This window comes from Mesoplodon mirus (assembly GCF_964341445.2).
Source record: "Mesoplodon mirus genome assembly, chromosome: 11".
In the NCBI taxonomy this organism is placed as follows: Eukaryota; Metazoa; Chordata; class Mammalia; order Artiodactyla; family Ziphiidae; genus Mesoplodon; species Mesoplodon mirus.
In genome coordinates, this window is record NC_138987.1 from 40,048,772 (window position 1) to 40,064,288 (window position 15,517).

Sequence of the window (15,517 nt, forward strand, 5' to 3'; positions counted from 1 at the left end):
TTTTTAGTTTTTTAAGGAAACTCCATACTGTTTTCCATAGTGGCTGTACCACCTTACATTCCTACCAACAGTGTAGGAGCGTCCCCTTTCTCCACACCCTCTCCAGCGTTTATTATTTGTAGACTTTTTGATGATGGCCATTCTGACTGGTGTGAGGTGCTACCTCATTGTGGTTTTGATTGCATTTCTGATCATTAGTGATCTTGAGCATCTTTTCATGTGCCTGTTGGCCATCCATATGTCTTCTTTGGGGAAATGTCTATTTAGATCTTCTGCCCATTTTTTGATTGGGTTTTTTGGTTTTTTGTTTTGTTTAGTTTTTTTGATACTGAGTTGTATGAGCTGTTTGTATATTTTGGAAATTAAGCCCTTGTTGGTCACATCATTTGCAAATATTTTCTCCCATTCCATACATTGTCTTTTCGTTTTGTTTATGGTTTCCTTTGCTGTGTAAGAGCTTTTAAGTTGGGTTAGGTCTCATTTGTTTATTTTTGCTTTTATTTTTTTTGCCTCGGGAGACTGATCTAGGTATTCACTCTTAAAGGACTGTTTTGAGTTGGATTGTGCCCCCGCAAAAGATGTGTTGATGTCCTAACCCTCAGTACTTGTGAATGTGACTTGATTTGGAAATAGGATCTTTGCAGATGTAATCAAATTTTAGGTAAGGTTGTAGTGGAGTAGGGTGGGCCTAAACCTGACTGGTGTTCTTATGAGAAGGAAATTTGGATATAGACACACAGAGAGGATGTTAGGACAGAAAGGAGAAAACCATGTGAAAACACAGACATACAGAGGGAAGACGGCCACAGGACCACAGAAGCAGAGATCGGAGTGATGAAGCTGTGTGGAAAGCAGGTGTGACTGCTGATTCCATTTTTTTTTTTTTTTTTTTGCGGTACACGGGCCTCTCACTGTTGTGGCCTCTCCCACTGTGGAGCACAGGCTCCGGACGCACAGTCTCAGCGGCCATGGCTCACGGGCCCAGCCGCCCCGCGGCATGTGGGATCCTCCCAGACCGGGGCACGAACCCGTGTCCCCTGCATTGGCAGGCGGACTCTCAACCACTGCGCCACCAGGGAAGCCCTGCTGATTCCATTTTACTGATGCCGAGAACGAGGCCCAGCATGGCTGAGGGCCTTGTCTTCAGGCCTCCAGCCAGGGGCTGCGTTCAGACGCAGGCTCTATTCCCGTTGGAGCCACATCCTCGGGGTACATGCGGTGAATACTTATAAAAAGTGCTTCATGCTCCAAAAAGTTATCAAGGAGAAAAGGTGGGGAGGAGATGTCACGTGCATCATTGCTTTTATTTCCAAGGTCCGTACCTGCCCTTGAGGTTGAGGGGCAGTGACAGCGATGGTTCATACCAGAGAAAGCGGGCAGGACAAAAAATCTGACCTGAATGCTAAGGATGAGAAGTCTCAACAGCTCGCCTTAAACATCCCTGCTCCTTCTCCAGCTTGGATTTTTTTTTTTTTAATGAGAACTCAATTCCCGACAGAAAACAGCTTCCAACATCCAACAGAGCAGAGAAAAACAACACGGGGAGCTGCTCATTATGGGATTTTAAAAGGTCAGGCAGTTCCACTTTTCCTATATTAAAATGGCAGCAGGCACACACGATCCCACAGCTGTGGTTATGTGCCAGCAACACTGGTAAGGACTCAAGTGGGATGAGTGTGGTTTTCTTCATTTAATTCAAAACTGATTCTTGCTGCCCCATAAAATATATATCTACTCTGTAGTGCCTATAAGAGATTCTACTACGAGTCAGAGATTCTTCTAATTTTAATACTACTTAGGGCATTTTAGTCCTAAAAATAAGACTGACCGGAAAGGTTCTCAAAATGAGGATTTTTAAAGCATCTCACTCCCCACTATCAGAGATCACTACCGAAAATATCTTCGTGTTTCCCCTTGAAATTGGCATTTTTCTCAAAATTCCTTGCAGATAGTGGAGACCAAATGCTCTAACAAAGAGCCCTTCCCTGGCTGGGCGCTTGCATGTCTTCTCCTTTGTCTGGGGGCTTTAGGAAAAACCGTGCACTCCTTAGATCAGGCAACCATTCTGGGAGAGATGTATGGCTTAGGAAGTTGAGTCCTTATTGGTGAATAAATCTTAATCCAGTTTGTTGGCTAATTACATTCGCGGGAAGAAGGTAGTTTCGCAGGGCCGCCTAGCAGGAAGGATTAAGCCTCCCCCCACCCCACCCCGTCGCCAGTGGCACAGGGTTAAGCTCTGGGTTTGTAATGACTGAGTAATGAGACCCGCTCTCGGTGGACCCCTGGCATCCATCGATCAGGTTTCCCTTCTGCTGAGACAATGCCAGAAGTGGGCCCAGCAGTTAATTATGGGAAAGGTCAAAGGTCATGCAAAACCAACACAAATCTATATACTTTTTCATTCCTAACTGCACACAATGACCATGGCTCAGCCAGAGGGTGGGAAGGTCCTCCCCCTAGCCAACCCATGATCCAAGGTAACCATGGGGTCTGAGCTGCTGGCTGACCTCTCCCAGTGGCCCGGACGGCTTCGGGCCTCCTCCACGCTTCTGCCTGCGCTGTTCCCTCTGCCCGGAGCTCCTTCCCCTTCACAGACACCTACACCCTCTGCAGACTGAGCCCCAGCATCAGCTCCTCCCTGAAGCTTTGCAGATGCCCTGGCAGACGGGGTTCCTCCCCACCCTCTGGACGCCACGGCCCCCTGAACGGACACTATCACTGCTCTCACTTGCGATGTATGTGTCCTTCGGGGCTGTGAGTGCCACGGGGCGAGAAGTGTGTCCTGTTCAGCTGCAGGCTCAGCAGTAGCACGGTGTCTCCTCAAAAGTCTGCTCGGCATTGAACGAATGAGTAGCCATCTTGATTGGAGCCTCCGTGGACGCGTGAGACCGTAGGCAGGCCCTTTGCTATGAGCACCCTGAGAAGTGGGTACCAACATCTTTTTTTGACAGCAAGGGAAGCCAAGGCTCAGAGGTGTTACCTGCCCTGCCCAAGGTCACACAGCTAATACATGTGGAGCCAGGAAGTGAGCCAGGCTCCCTGACTTCGGAGGATGCTGTCTCAGGCACACAGGGCCACGTTTCGTAGGAAGTCTCTAGAAAAGCCACAACTATTGAGACAGAGAGCAGATTAGTGGTTTCTGGGGACTGGGGGGCTGGGGGGTGATGGCTAAGGGGTACAGGGTTTCTTTCTGGAGTCATGAAAAGGGCCTAAAGTTGATTTCGGTGATGGATACACACCTCTGTCAATACTGAATCGTATACTTTAAGTGGGTGCATTGTATCATTGCATATATATCACTGCATATATATCATTGGATCATATCTCAACACAGCTGTTTTTCTAAGTTAACTCTCTCGGCACTCTCATCCACCGTGCTGGCGAGTCTCTGGGGCTCTGCTGCGGTGCAGATGCTCACCTTGGACTGACCTCGAATGCCACTTGCCCAGCGCGGGCTCAAGGTGGGCTTTGTGGTTCCCAAGTAATAGGCAGGACTGGCCTAGCAAACCCAAAGTACCAGTTAATTACTCCTTTTCTCCCTCCAAAGCACCCTGGACCCTTCACTGGGGGCTGTCCCCAGGCTCCGACATCAGGCCTGGTGGGTACCGAAGCACCCTGGTTGGCAGAGAGCTCACCTATCCAAGTGGTCAAGATGGAAGTGAGGAGGGGCCCCAGGAGGCTGCTAGCCCAGAGCTGAGGCTCCCACCACTCTCCCACCGGGCAGAGGCATGGTCATTCTCCCACCCGCTGAGCAAACTGCAGGCTCAGAGGGGCTGTTCCACGGGCCCAACCCCCTTGGAACTCAACAGGAGGATCATCAGAAACACAGTTGCCTGAAAGCCTGAGCCGCCACTTGGAATGGGTAAGCTGGGGTCCTAGAGCTCCACTGATGCACCCCTGGATTTGATAAAGGGGTAACCGAGCCCAGAGAGGGGGACTGCGGAGCTAACGTATCAGCAGGTCGAGGCTGACAGCAACTTGAACCAAGACTCCCAGCTCAGGCGTCTTCCCCTAACCTCACAGGCCGCCCTCTGTGCTCCAGCAGCAGGGGCCTGAGCTGCCCTGGTGCAGTTTGATTTCATTCTCTTTCTCTCCAAATCCCCAGTGGGGTTTCTCTTTATCGACAATAAGAGCAGGGACAGCTCCCCAACACCAACTTCTAATGGCAGGTGGCTAAACCCTTACTATAGGCCAAGTAGGAAGGGCTTAACTTCTCTCATCACAGAAAGAGAAACTGAGGCTCAGAGAGCTGAAGTGACTCGCGCAAGACCGCCCAGCTAGTAAGTGGCAAAGCCCAAACTGGAAGAAGCCAGGCAGGCTGGTTCCAGACTCCACCATCCTAACCTGGACACAATCACCTGAAGAATTCCCCACATCTCCGCGAATAGGGAGCCAGGGCCCACGGTCCTCGCTGAGGATCAAGCCACCTCCCCGACTTCTTCCCTCCTATACCAGCACCTTCCCCGTCCCGGCCCCTCGCCCTCAGCCCAGACCCTGGCCACGAGGAGCCGCCAGCCTAGAGGGGGAGGGTGACCCAGAGACAGACAAACATCTCACGCAGGGACAGCCTTGCCGCCAGCGCTCCGGCCGGGCCAGGCCTACCTTTGGGGCTGTCAGTGGGAAGGGACAGGCGGCTCACAGTCCAGCTGGAGCCCCCCTGGAACCCCTACAGACTTAGCCTGCACTGTGTGCCACCATGGCAAGGAGCACACTGAAGACAGAGCTGCCCGCTGCAGGGGTCCAAAGGGGCCTGGGATATCCTGGCCCCAGCCCTGAACTCTGCAGTCAGCACACTAAGGCCTAAGAGGTCCACAGACCTGCCCAAGGTCACACAGGTTGGCACCCAGGTCTCCAGGGACCTACAGCCAGCTCTACTCCCCTCGACTCAAGGGGCAGGAGGCCCAGACAGAGGCAGGGTGGCTCCGGGAGAGAGGGTGCATCTCGAGAGAGGGTGCATCTCGGAGCCCACGGAGGGAGCGGGGCTGAGCCACAGCAGCAGCCGTAATTAACAGGCCAGAAGTCCAAGCCGGCCAGATGGGGTTTTACACTCTCTCCTCCCAGGGGCTGCAGCCCTGGCGCATCTGGAGGACCCCCTCCAAGTACCCTCTGAGACCCCCTGACCTTGCCTGCACACACAAGCCCTCTGGCCTCTTTGTCTCAAGGCCTTTGGGGAAGGCTGCCATCCACTTCAGTAGCATTCAAAGGCCAACAGGCCCGTGGTTTATTTTCTTAGAAATAATGGTTTTTTCTGGTTAGCATTCCTCCAATGGAAAAACAAATCCAGCCACTGTAATAAGAAGCGGCCAAGAGGAAGCTAGAGGGCCTGGAGGAAGGGGCCGAGAGAGGCCTGCTGCCTGGGGAGCTTGGAGACAAGGGGAGGGGGTGGGGGCAGAGTCCCTCTAACCCTAGGAGAAATGGGGATTTAGAGAAAAAAGAAAGCTCGACGTGCAGGCCCTGGTGCTGTCTTCAACGCACTCTCACATATGGTGAGGTGGCTTTCCCTCCCCCAACCCCACTCCAACGCACATTCTGTGAGGCAGGTGCCATTGCTCCCGTTTGATGGGTAAGGAACCAGGTCTCAGGAAGGTTAAGTCACTTGCTGGACTTACTGAGTCGGCAAGGACAAAAACAGGCCTCTGCATCCTTGCTACAGACAATCCTGTGGAGCATCAGAGCTGGAAGGAACGCCAGAGACCCGCTCTGCTTTCCTAACTTAGCCCAGATGACACCTCTCCAGGGAGCCCTCTCAAACTCCCCCCTCCCCAGGCAGAGATATGCGCCCTCTCTCTCTCTCGTCCTCACCCCCACTGAGTCTGGTCTGTATTTCCATTGGTGTACTATCCACGCGCTGTTACGATCACGTCTTTCCCAATCTGTCTCTCCCCTAACCAGGGAGGTCAGGAAAACGCCTTGGCCCCAGCACCAAGTTTGGCACAGAGTAGGTACTCAGTGAACATTCTTGACACTAAACTGTATCTAGTCCAGTGGACACATTTTACAAACTGAGCCTGAGGGAGCCAAACACCTCCAATGCTTAAACGCCAACGATTCGAGCTTTCAAGTTTTCCTTCCAGAAATGGACATGGACTCCAAGAAGCCTAAACTCTGCAGCAGATCTGGGACCAGCTGTAAGCAGCGCTGCCTAATTGCTAGCTGACAGCAGCCTGGAATTTTAAGTCACATCCAATTTCTTCCTGCCCGCTGGTCTGCTGGACTCGAGCGCTTTCATCTTCAGCAGGGCACACATTAGCATGCATAATTGCACGTTTTAAGACTTGAAGAAGAATTTCCCCTCCTCCCCGCTCCCAGCCCACCTCCTACTGCCCTTTCCTGGCCTCCCAGAGAGCAGAATTTTATCTGGGGTCTCAATACAGTGTGTAATAATGATGATGAAAATGACTGAATAAGCTCATAGACATTATTCCCTCAGAAGGCCAATTGGTCTTAAGATTTTTTTTCTGATGTTAAACTAAATGGATCACTGTATGTGTTATTAGGAGTTTTGTTAAAACACTTAATAGCATGCCCTGTAATCTACCTAACTTCAGTGACTGACAAGTAGACCCTGGGGATATAAAATTCAAGAAGTGACTATTTACATTCATTACATACATGCTAATTTTGTGATCTCTGATGCCCATAAGGTTGTCATGTTTTTCCTTTTCACAAAAAAGGGAAAATAGTAATATATTTGATATACAGTGGCCAAAACAAAAAGTTATTTCCCTCCAGAGTTTTAATTATAACATTCTGGAAAAGGCCTGAGCTGGAACATGCAAGTGGAATAAACCACTTGAATAAATGGTCTAAAAAATTAAGTACACGTAGAAGGGGTGATGTGCACTGCTGGTTCAGACTAAACAGTGATTATCAAGAGGGTCTCAGTTATTTAAACAAGCCATATGAGGGTGGTTTTCTCCAGGTTTGGGGCCTGGTCCTGATTATAAATGAGAGCTTTTAATTAAGATTAGTAAGACCCAATTCAGGCTATAATTTGGTCCTTTTCCTTAGCGAATGTCTATGAAAACAAAGCAATTAAGGTTAAATGAGTTGAAGCATTTAAAGGGGATGAAATGCCCCTTCCTTGTCCCCGGTCTGCCCCCTCGACAGAAAGAGTACACACAGGACCAACTAATTCAGACCAGGAGGCCAGTGCAGGGCTGGCCCTGGCGGCCCCCTAAAGGCCCATGCACTGGGCGCCTGGTGAGGGGGAATATAGCAGCTTAGCTAAATGAAGAGGGATGGGGAAGTAGAATGTGCAAAGGCCCTGGGGTAGGAAGGAGCTGGCAAGTTTGAGGAGCTAGATAAAGGCAGTGACGCTGGGGTGTGGTTAGAGAGGAAAGGAGAGAGAATGACAGCAGTTCACAGTGGTTAGCTGAGCGGGTATCTCCCAGCTATCAGGGCTCATAGGGCCTGGCTCACAGGAGCTGATGGCAGCGAGGGGAGGTGTGAAAGGGTCTCCCCAGCCCCCTCTAACACTCCAAAGCTAAGGAACTCCTCCCACTGCATTCAAACAGGCTTATGGGGGCCTGGAACACTGCTGGGACCCCACCGCTGACGTGGGTTGGAATCCAGGCCCTGCTGCCTCTCAGCTGGGTGACGTGGTTAGAGACTGACCTCCCTGGGCCCAATTTCCTCAACCTAATTCTGCCGCGGGTCCCCACCAGATATCCTTGGACTAATCCCTTCCCCTCTCAGGCCTCAGCTTCCTCATCTATAAAACCTTCAAAGTTTGGGAGGCTCGGACTTACCTCGTGGCGCAGTGGTTAAGAATCCGCCTGCCAATGAAGGGGACACGGGTTCGAGCCCTGGTCCAGGAAGATCCCACAGGCCGCGGAGCAACTAAGCCCGTGCGCCACAACTACTAAGCCTGTGCTCTAGAGCCCGTGAGCCACAACTACAGAGCCCTCGTGCCACAACTACTGAAGCCCGCGCGCCTAGAGCCCGTGCTCCGCGACAGGAGAAGCCACCACAGTGAGAAGCCCCCTCATCACAACGAAGAGTAGCCCCGGGTCACTGCAACTAGAGAAAGCCCGCGCGCAGCAACTAAGACCCAACACCGCCAAAAATAAAGTTAATTAATTAATTAAAAACCAAACAAAAAGCCCCACAAAGTTTGGGAGGCTCTGGGAGGCCTTTCCTGATATCCCAGAGATTGATAAGGGTCATTCACTGCCCACCAACACCAGCTCTGGGCCCAACCGTGAGTGAAGTCACATAGGTCATCACAACCCAGTGTGACAGGAGCTCTGAAGGAAGGATGCTCACAGGTGACAGCTGACCTGTTTGGGGCATCAGGGAAGGCTTCCTGGAGGAGGTGACTGCTGGGACTCATCCATCCACCCCTTCACCCAACAGAGGCCTTCTAAGCCCTGTGCCAGGCCTGGTGCTGGGTTCTAGGGGTCAGAGCTGAACAGGTGACAGACCCTGCCTTGGAGAAGCCCACATTCCAGGAGGAGACATGGGAAACATCAACGTAGTGTGACGTGGGCTAAACGAAGGCTGTATGGGCCTGGGGAGGGCAACAAATGGGGCGGTCATCTGTAAAACCTGGGGGCTGCCCTGGAGGCCCGGTAGAGTTCACTCCAGCTCTGCACATCCATGAGTTTACCTCGAGCAACTTCAGATCCTGTCCATGAACTTCAGATCATCAAGAAAACACTGATTTATCCTCAGCTTTGCTCAGGGTCTTTCCCAATGTCTGAGGCACCTCACTCTGGCTACACCAAGCCCCCTGCCAGCGTTAAGCTGACCACATGTGGCCCCAGGCTGCTCCCTGGACACACAGTGGCTGCACACGTGGAAGTCCCATCATCATCACACGTGAACTGGCCACGTGGCAAGATGGCCTTGAAGGCGTGTGAGAAATCGTCCCCGGAAGGGGGTTCCGGCTGCTTCAGGTGCCAGGTTTGCTAAAGGGTTTTCCTCAAGCAGCAGGAGTTTCAAGGCAACACAGTGAAGGGTACGAAAGGCTCACTCAGTCCCACGTGGCGGGGCCATAGGCTGATTTCATCCTGGGGAGAGCTAGGGAGGCTGTGGAAGCCATATTCTCTGGACCTGCTTTGCTGAGAATCTGTCCTCTGTGTTTACCACAGTAAACAGCAAAGTCTATCAGATCTCTAGGACAAGGCAGCTCATTTCCTCCCAGACTCCAGCCCCAGGCTCTGCAAAACCCACACCAGCTCAGGACCTGCAGATAAAGGGGCCCAGGGAGGGAAAGCAGGTTTCATCTAAAGTAGAAATGGCTGTCTGGAGGGTCCGGTGATGGATTATTGATGTCTGCTAGGGGAGAAGGTGGCAGCACACTATTTGCCCATCCTGGAGTAGGGTGAGTAGAACAAAGGAAAGCCTTCTGTCACTCGTATCTTTTATTGCACATTCTTGGTAAATGGTCATCTGTGAATGGCACACACGTCTGTATGTCTCTGTGGGGATATGGATATATGCATACGGTTTATCCGAATAGGCAATGAACCAGAACACCCCATCTCTCGGCTGGGAGTTGTTGGGAAGACAAGGCTTCACCCCTTTCATATACTGGACAACATTATGATCATCGATATCATCAACAACTTCATCTTCATCATCAATATCACTATCATCAGCATCATCACTGTTAGCATCAACATTAGTACCACCGTCACCACCATCATTATCCCAGTAACAGCAGCTAATGCTTATTCGGTGTGTCCTCTGTGTCAGGCTCTGCTCACATGCTTTATATACATTAATTCACTTAATTCTCACACCGTCTTTAGGAGGTAGGACCATTATTATCTCTATTTCACAAATAAACAAAAGAAGGTCTAGGAACTTGTCCAGGCTACACAGGCAGGATTTAAACCCAAGCAGTCTGGCTCCAAAGGCCATGCTTTAACCGCTATGTGTTCAACTGAATACTGACCGTTCATCCCCTCTTCTCAGAACAGAGAGCCCCAGATAGCAATAATTGTGTGCAGAAATGGCAGCGCGGAGAAACGGGCCCACCCAACCTGGGCTCTAGTCCCAACTCAGACAAGACCCCTGCCTTCTCACGCCTCCATTTCTCCACCTGTGAGCCAGGAAGTGAACACCTGGATGATCCCCAGGCCCTTTAGGCAACTACTGCCCGGGCCTGCAAGCCCCTCCAGATTCCATAGCCTCCAGAAATCTCTGCAAGGTCCTCCTGGGGAAGCCAGTGGGGGTCCGAAGGCCCACGGGTGAGCACTCCAGCAGGCTCCACCAGTTCTGACCGATGGCTGTAGGGGGGTCCCCCAGGATGAGAAAACCTCAGTGCAGGTGGGACAGTGTCCACTCAGGTCCCCAGAACCCACAGCAGCGCTCATTCACACAGTGCTTCGGGAGCAAGTGGCCAAACGGCCCCTCCTTCGGCTCCTGGCGGTTGCTCTCCAGGCTGTTCACACGGCAGCTCAACAGCTGCCGAGTTACCGCCCGTACAATCCTCACCTGTTCCTTAAGAATTTCCACTGGTACATAATTTCAGCTCATGCACCCCGACTAGACTTGAAGCTCCTTTAGGGGAGGGACCAGGTTGCACCATAACTATCACCTCTGAGGTATACAGCAGTGGGCGATTTTCAAAGGTCTTCGCCGTACATGATGTCGTTTGAGCCTAAAACCACCGTGAGAGGCGGTCAGAGCAGGTGATGATGATGATGACAGTGCAGGTCGTGGTACCTTCCCCTGTATGTTGAGCACGTACTGTACACTGAGTACCTACTGTGGGCCAGGCACTGGGGCTGGCAGGGCCCTGGTATGCTACACAGTGTGTCATTCAATCTTCAGGATGCCCTGAAGATTCATTAGGAATTAACCAGGACATAAAGGGAGGGAAAGGAGCTCCCAGAAGGGGGAAAACCTGAGCTGGGTATCAGAAACACGGACTGGCCTGGTATATATATGTGTGGCCAGGGCATAGGGCCTTCTGCGTTTCAGGAAGTGAGGGCAGAGGCCAGAGCCAGGCTGGAGAGACAGGGCTCCTGGCAGTTCCTGAAGCACATTCACAAGCCTCATTCTCTTTTATCCTCACACTGAGGACATCAGGCCCCTGGAGCCAGTGTGACCCCCAACCTGGGCTCAAGCAGACTGGAAAGCTGGAGCTGGACTCTGCAGGACTTCTGGGCAACAGGTAGGACACAAAGCATGGGCATCCTGGGCAGGGGACAGCAGGAGGTGACCTAAGGAGCTGGGCTGGAGGAGGAACAGGCTGGGTCAGTGGCTTAAACCGGAAGAGATGGGGGTCACCCTGGGCCCTCCCTGGTCAGAGGGCAGAGCAGAAGGTCAGAAAACAGTTGCACAGAGCCTCACATGTGTCAGTTGGAACCACCAAGCTAACGTCCAGGCCCTGCCAGCAGCCAGCCTGCTCTATCTGCCTCCAGCCTGGCCTCTTTCCAGAGGTCCGTGGGTAGGCGCCAGCTCCCCCCTCCGGCTTCTGGGCCCTAAGCAAGGCCAGGGATGTGGCCAAACCAGGCACGATCCAGGACAGTGTCATCTGTCCAGCACTCAGCCTTAAGTAGATGCCCAACAAATGAGACGGATAAACAATGTCAGCATCCCAAGAAGGCAGAGCCGCGTCTCCTACACAACCCAGCTCCTGTAAAGCTTTATACAGAAGGAAGAGGCGCCCACCTTGTTCTCAGGTGCCACTTTCCTAACACGAATCTCACACTTTGAAAAAGGAAGCTGGCAGGGCTCAGAGAGAAGATAAGGAGATGCGAGAGAGCCTCGGGTGGGAATTAAGAGACCTGGGTTCGAGTACTGGTCATGCCACTGTGAAACACGGGCACCTTGCAGAAGAGGCTTCTCCAATCTGAGCCTCAGTGTTCCTCATCTGTGAAGTGGGGGCAGACAGGGAAGATTTGGATCCTGATTCTCACCCAGGGGTGCACAGCAGTCATGTAGAGAGCTGTCTCCAGCCCCCTGTTGCTGGGCCCTGCCCCAGACCCTCAGAGGCAGAATGACCACACAGACCCTCCTGGACAAATGTTCCCAAAGGTTCTGTCCGGCTTGGAAAGTCCTGGCTCCAAAGACAGCTGAGGCTGCTCTTCCCTCCAACCTTCAGCCTGCTAGGGAGGAGGTTTCGAAGGCCACATGGTCAAACCAGCACCCCAGGTGCAGGGAGGGAAGGCTGGACAGACAGACGGACATGACACAGCCACCAGTTTCTGCCCAAGCTCTCATCCTCAAGACAGAAGACCTGAGCCAGCCCCACAGACGCTGTGGCTGCTACGGCACAGCTCCCTTGGGGAAGCTACAGAGGGTACACGGGTAGCTTCAGATTTGAAACTAGGGACCTTGGTGGGGTCACCCCAGGCCTTTACCCCCACCCCACATCCAGTCAGAGACAGATGGACAAATATATCATTCAGTGCTCCATTTCAATTTCTTTAAAAAAAAAAAACAACCCTAAGTTTCAAACCCAGGGAGAGCTAAGCACCCCCATGACTCAAATACCTCCTCCAAGGAAGCAACACAGGTTCCCGGGAAGCCCGCAGACTCCCTCCCAAGGCTGACAGAGGCCGCCTGCAATGACTGTGGCGCCCACGGGTCTGGCTGGAGGGCTGGGCTGGGCTGGGCTCACCTTCACACTGCCTGCCTTCCCCCTTGTAGCCTGGCTTGCAGAGGCATTTGTAGGACTTGGGCGTGTTCTGGCAGATGGCATCGATGTGGCAGTCGTCTGTGCCCTCCGAGCATTCGTCCACGTCGACGGCCCCTGTTGGAGGGGGAACCACGAGTGAGGTGTGGCCTGAAGTGGGCAGCTAGCGTGGGGCAGGGGGTTCCTTCTGTCTCTCACCCTTCCGTTGATCACCGGGGTAATTAACAGTCACAGCCATCATATGACCACCTGGTGTGACAGGCAGTGACTGGTAGCATCTATGGGGTGGCTACTCTGTGCCAGGCACAACGTTACCAAAATGCCGGGTCTTATTAATTTTCACAACAATTCCAGTAAGTAGAGCTATTCTTCCCACTAAAAAGATGAGAAAACGGAGGCTTAGGAACAGAGCGAGGAAAAGCCTCTCTGTATGTCTTGCTCTCCTCACAAGCATCTCTCCACCCCTCCTCCACTCTCCTTATTCTAGAATTTAGAGCCAGAAGCGTCCTCGGAGGAATTTAAATCCATCCCCTTTGGGTTACAGATGGGGAAACAGAGGCTAGCATGGCGCACTGAGCAGAGGCTACTAAGCCAGCAGGCCCACGAAGGAGATCTGAACATGGGCCCCACCCAGCCCCTAGGCTGTAGAAATAAAGGATTCTTCACCTGGCCTCCACAGACCCATACCCTCGATGGGGCTAACCGGCCTCATGGATGGTTCCGATCTCCCCATCCTCCCCACCTCGGAAATCTAGGTTCAGTCCTGGTTCTCATACGCCAACTTCCAAATTCAAGTTAAAGTTAGGTTGTGAGGGTTCCTGGCACTCCCCACCTCCTGCCCCCAACACACCCATACACCCATATACATCTTCAGTCAGAACAGCTGTTGGGCAAATAAAGTGGAATAGATTCTGTGTAGCTGTGTATACACCTCCCCCCCGCCCCCCAGCTCATACAGGGAGAGGACCCTCAGAGCACAGAACAGCATAGCCAGAAAACCATAGCTGTAATCTAGGTTCATTCCTCGGGTTATAAATGAGGAAACTGAGGCCCAGAGAAGTCTGTGGAAGGTCGGTAGCTCATTAGGAGCAGAGCCTGGGCTCTGACTCAGGGAAGCAGGTCCAGAGCTTTTCTACATGCCGTGCTGCTTCCAGCCAGCTATGAACAGGATACAGATGGATGACAGACAGACAGAAGGACCCAGAGGGGAGCACAAGAAACTCTCAGAAGCCGCCCCGAGGGCAGTCACCCAGGGGCAAGCCTGCGGAAGTACTGGAATGCCCTCCTCTCATCATGCCTCTGGCCACACCCTAGCCTGTCTGGCCCTCAAGATCGTCCACTCTGAATTACTCCCCTGAATAGAATCTGGGCTCTAAATCTGCATGGGGGGCCTCTGTGAGAGAACCACTGTCCCCCGCCCAGGACTCTTCCTCCCGTGCCCTAGTCCCCAAGGCCCCAGTCTGCCCCTAAAGGAAGAGAGGCATCAAAAAGAAACACAACAGAATCACCTCCCTGCATGCTCGCACACACACACACACACACACACACACACACACAAGGTGGCATCCCTTCTCAGGGTGGTTTTATCTGCTCAGGTGAGCAGCCCATCCTCTACAGCTGCCCAGAGGAAGGTGGAACGGGGGCCAGGAGGCAGCCTGTGTAGGAGACCAGAGCCAGCCATCAGATGGCCAGGGGCCAGCAGGAACATCAGGCCAGCAGAACATCCCCCTCTGGAGAAGTGACCACAGAGGGACCCCCGGGAGGGGTAGCACAGCCTCAAGGGCAGGAAGCCAGAGACCAGAGAGGGTCAATGTGCACCTTTCTAGGGGGAGAGGACTGGGGCCGCTTCTGAGACAGGACCAGCAGGGGCAATGGATCACAGATACAGCTCTTCCCACTTCCCAAGGGTCAGTGCACGGTGATGAGGGAGGTAAACTGCCTGGGGCTCTTGTGCCCCTTGTGCCCCCAATCTCACACGTAGGTACGTGTCTTCGTGGGATGGAAATGGATGGATGTCAGCCAAGAGGCAGTGGGGGCGCCTCCCAACACACCTTTTAAACATGTCTTTCGCTGGGTGCTGGGGAGAGGACACGCGAGTTAGAGGACAGAGGGAGAGGAAACATAGGCCATGGGTCCTTGCAGGTTCCCTGGCCACAGTCCTGGCCTGGACAACCCAGCCCAGTCCTCCCATCACACGTGCTTGTTTGACATTAGTGGTTTCATAGCACAAGGCTTCCATGGGGTGGGGCTGGGGATGGGGAGTGCAGACAGACACAGCGGAGACCAAGAGAGAGGGAGACAGGCGCATACAGGAACAATCAAACAGGGCTGAGGGACCTCAAAGCCCAGGAGAGACACCCACAGACACATGGGGGTGTGGCAGTAGGGACCAGTTTCCCTTGGGGCCAGAGGAAAGACAGCTCGGCTCCAATTGTGGAATAGTTTAAATGGCCCGGCATCCTCACTCAGGGTGTAACTCCCAGGAATAGACTTCCTGCCACCAAACACAGACCTCAGGGAGCCCCACGCAGCAGCCAGAGGGGCTCAGAGAAGCCAGGGAGAGCACAGCAGGGTCTCTCCCCTCCCTCCAAGGAGGGAAAGGAAGGAAGCTCCTCCATGGGACAGGGTCAGATGTGGGAGGAGAGAATGTGTCTTCAGCTTTGCGGGACAGCCCCTTCCAGACACTCGAGAGAGCAGGAGGGGAAGGGGTGGGGAGCAGGGTCCCTGCGAAATCCATGGGGAACTCCCACCTCGCCTCTGCTGCCCGCCCCAACCATGCCCCGATGCCTGATGCTCCATGCTGGTTCTCTTCTGCGGTACCTCCTGCCTCTCACTCCTGGACCCCCTCACCGTGTCCGATGTCTGGGCTCCCCTCCCTCTGGTTCCCATTCATTTTCTTTCGTCTGTGTCTTCCCTCAGCCC

General features: G+C 53.1%; 1 protein-coding gene across 3 annotated transcripts in view; it reads right to left on the reverse strand.

Moving 5' to 3' along the window:
- The window catches only part of SCUBE1 (signal peptide, CUB domain and EGF like domain containing 1), a gene marked incomplete at its 5' end in the record, with an annotated part of 129,954 nt that overhangs the window by 113,506 nt on the left and 931 nt on the right, over positions 1-15,517 (reverse strand). For all 3 annotated transcript variants that reach the window (XM_082636314.1, XM_082636316.1, XM_082636315.1), the window contains one exon: positions 12,581-12,712. In XM_082636314.1, coding sequence (XP_082492440.1) covers positions 12,581-12,712 — 132 coding nt within the window. The remainder of the gene's footprint in view (positions 1-12,580; positions 12,713-15,517) is intronic.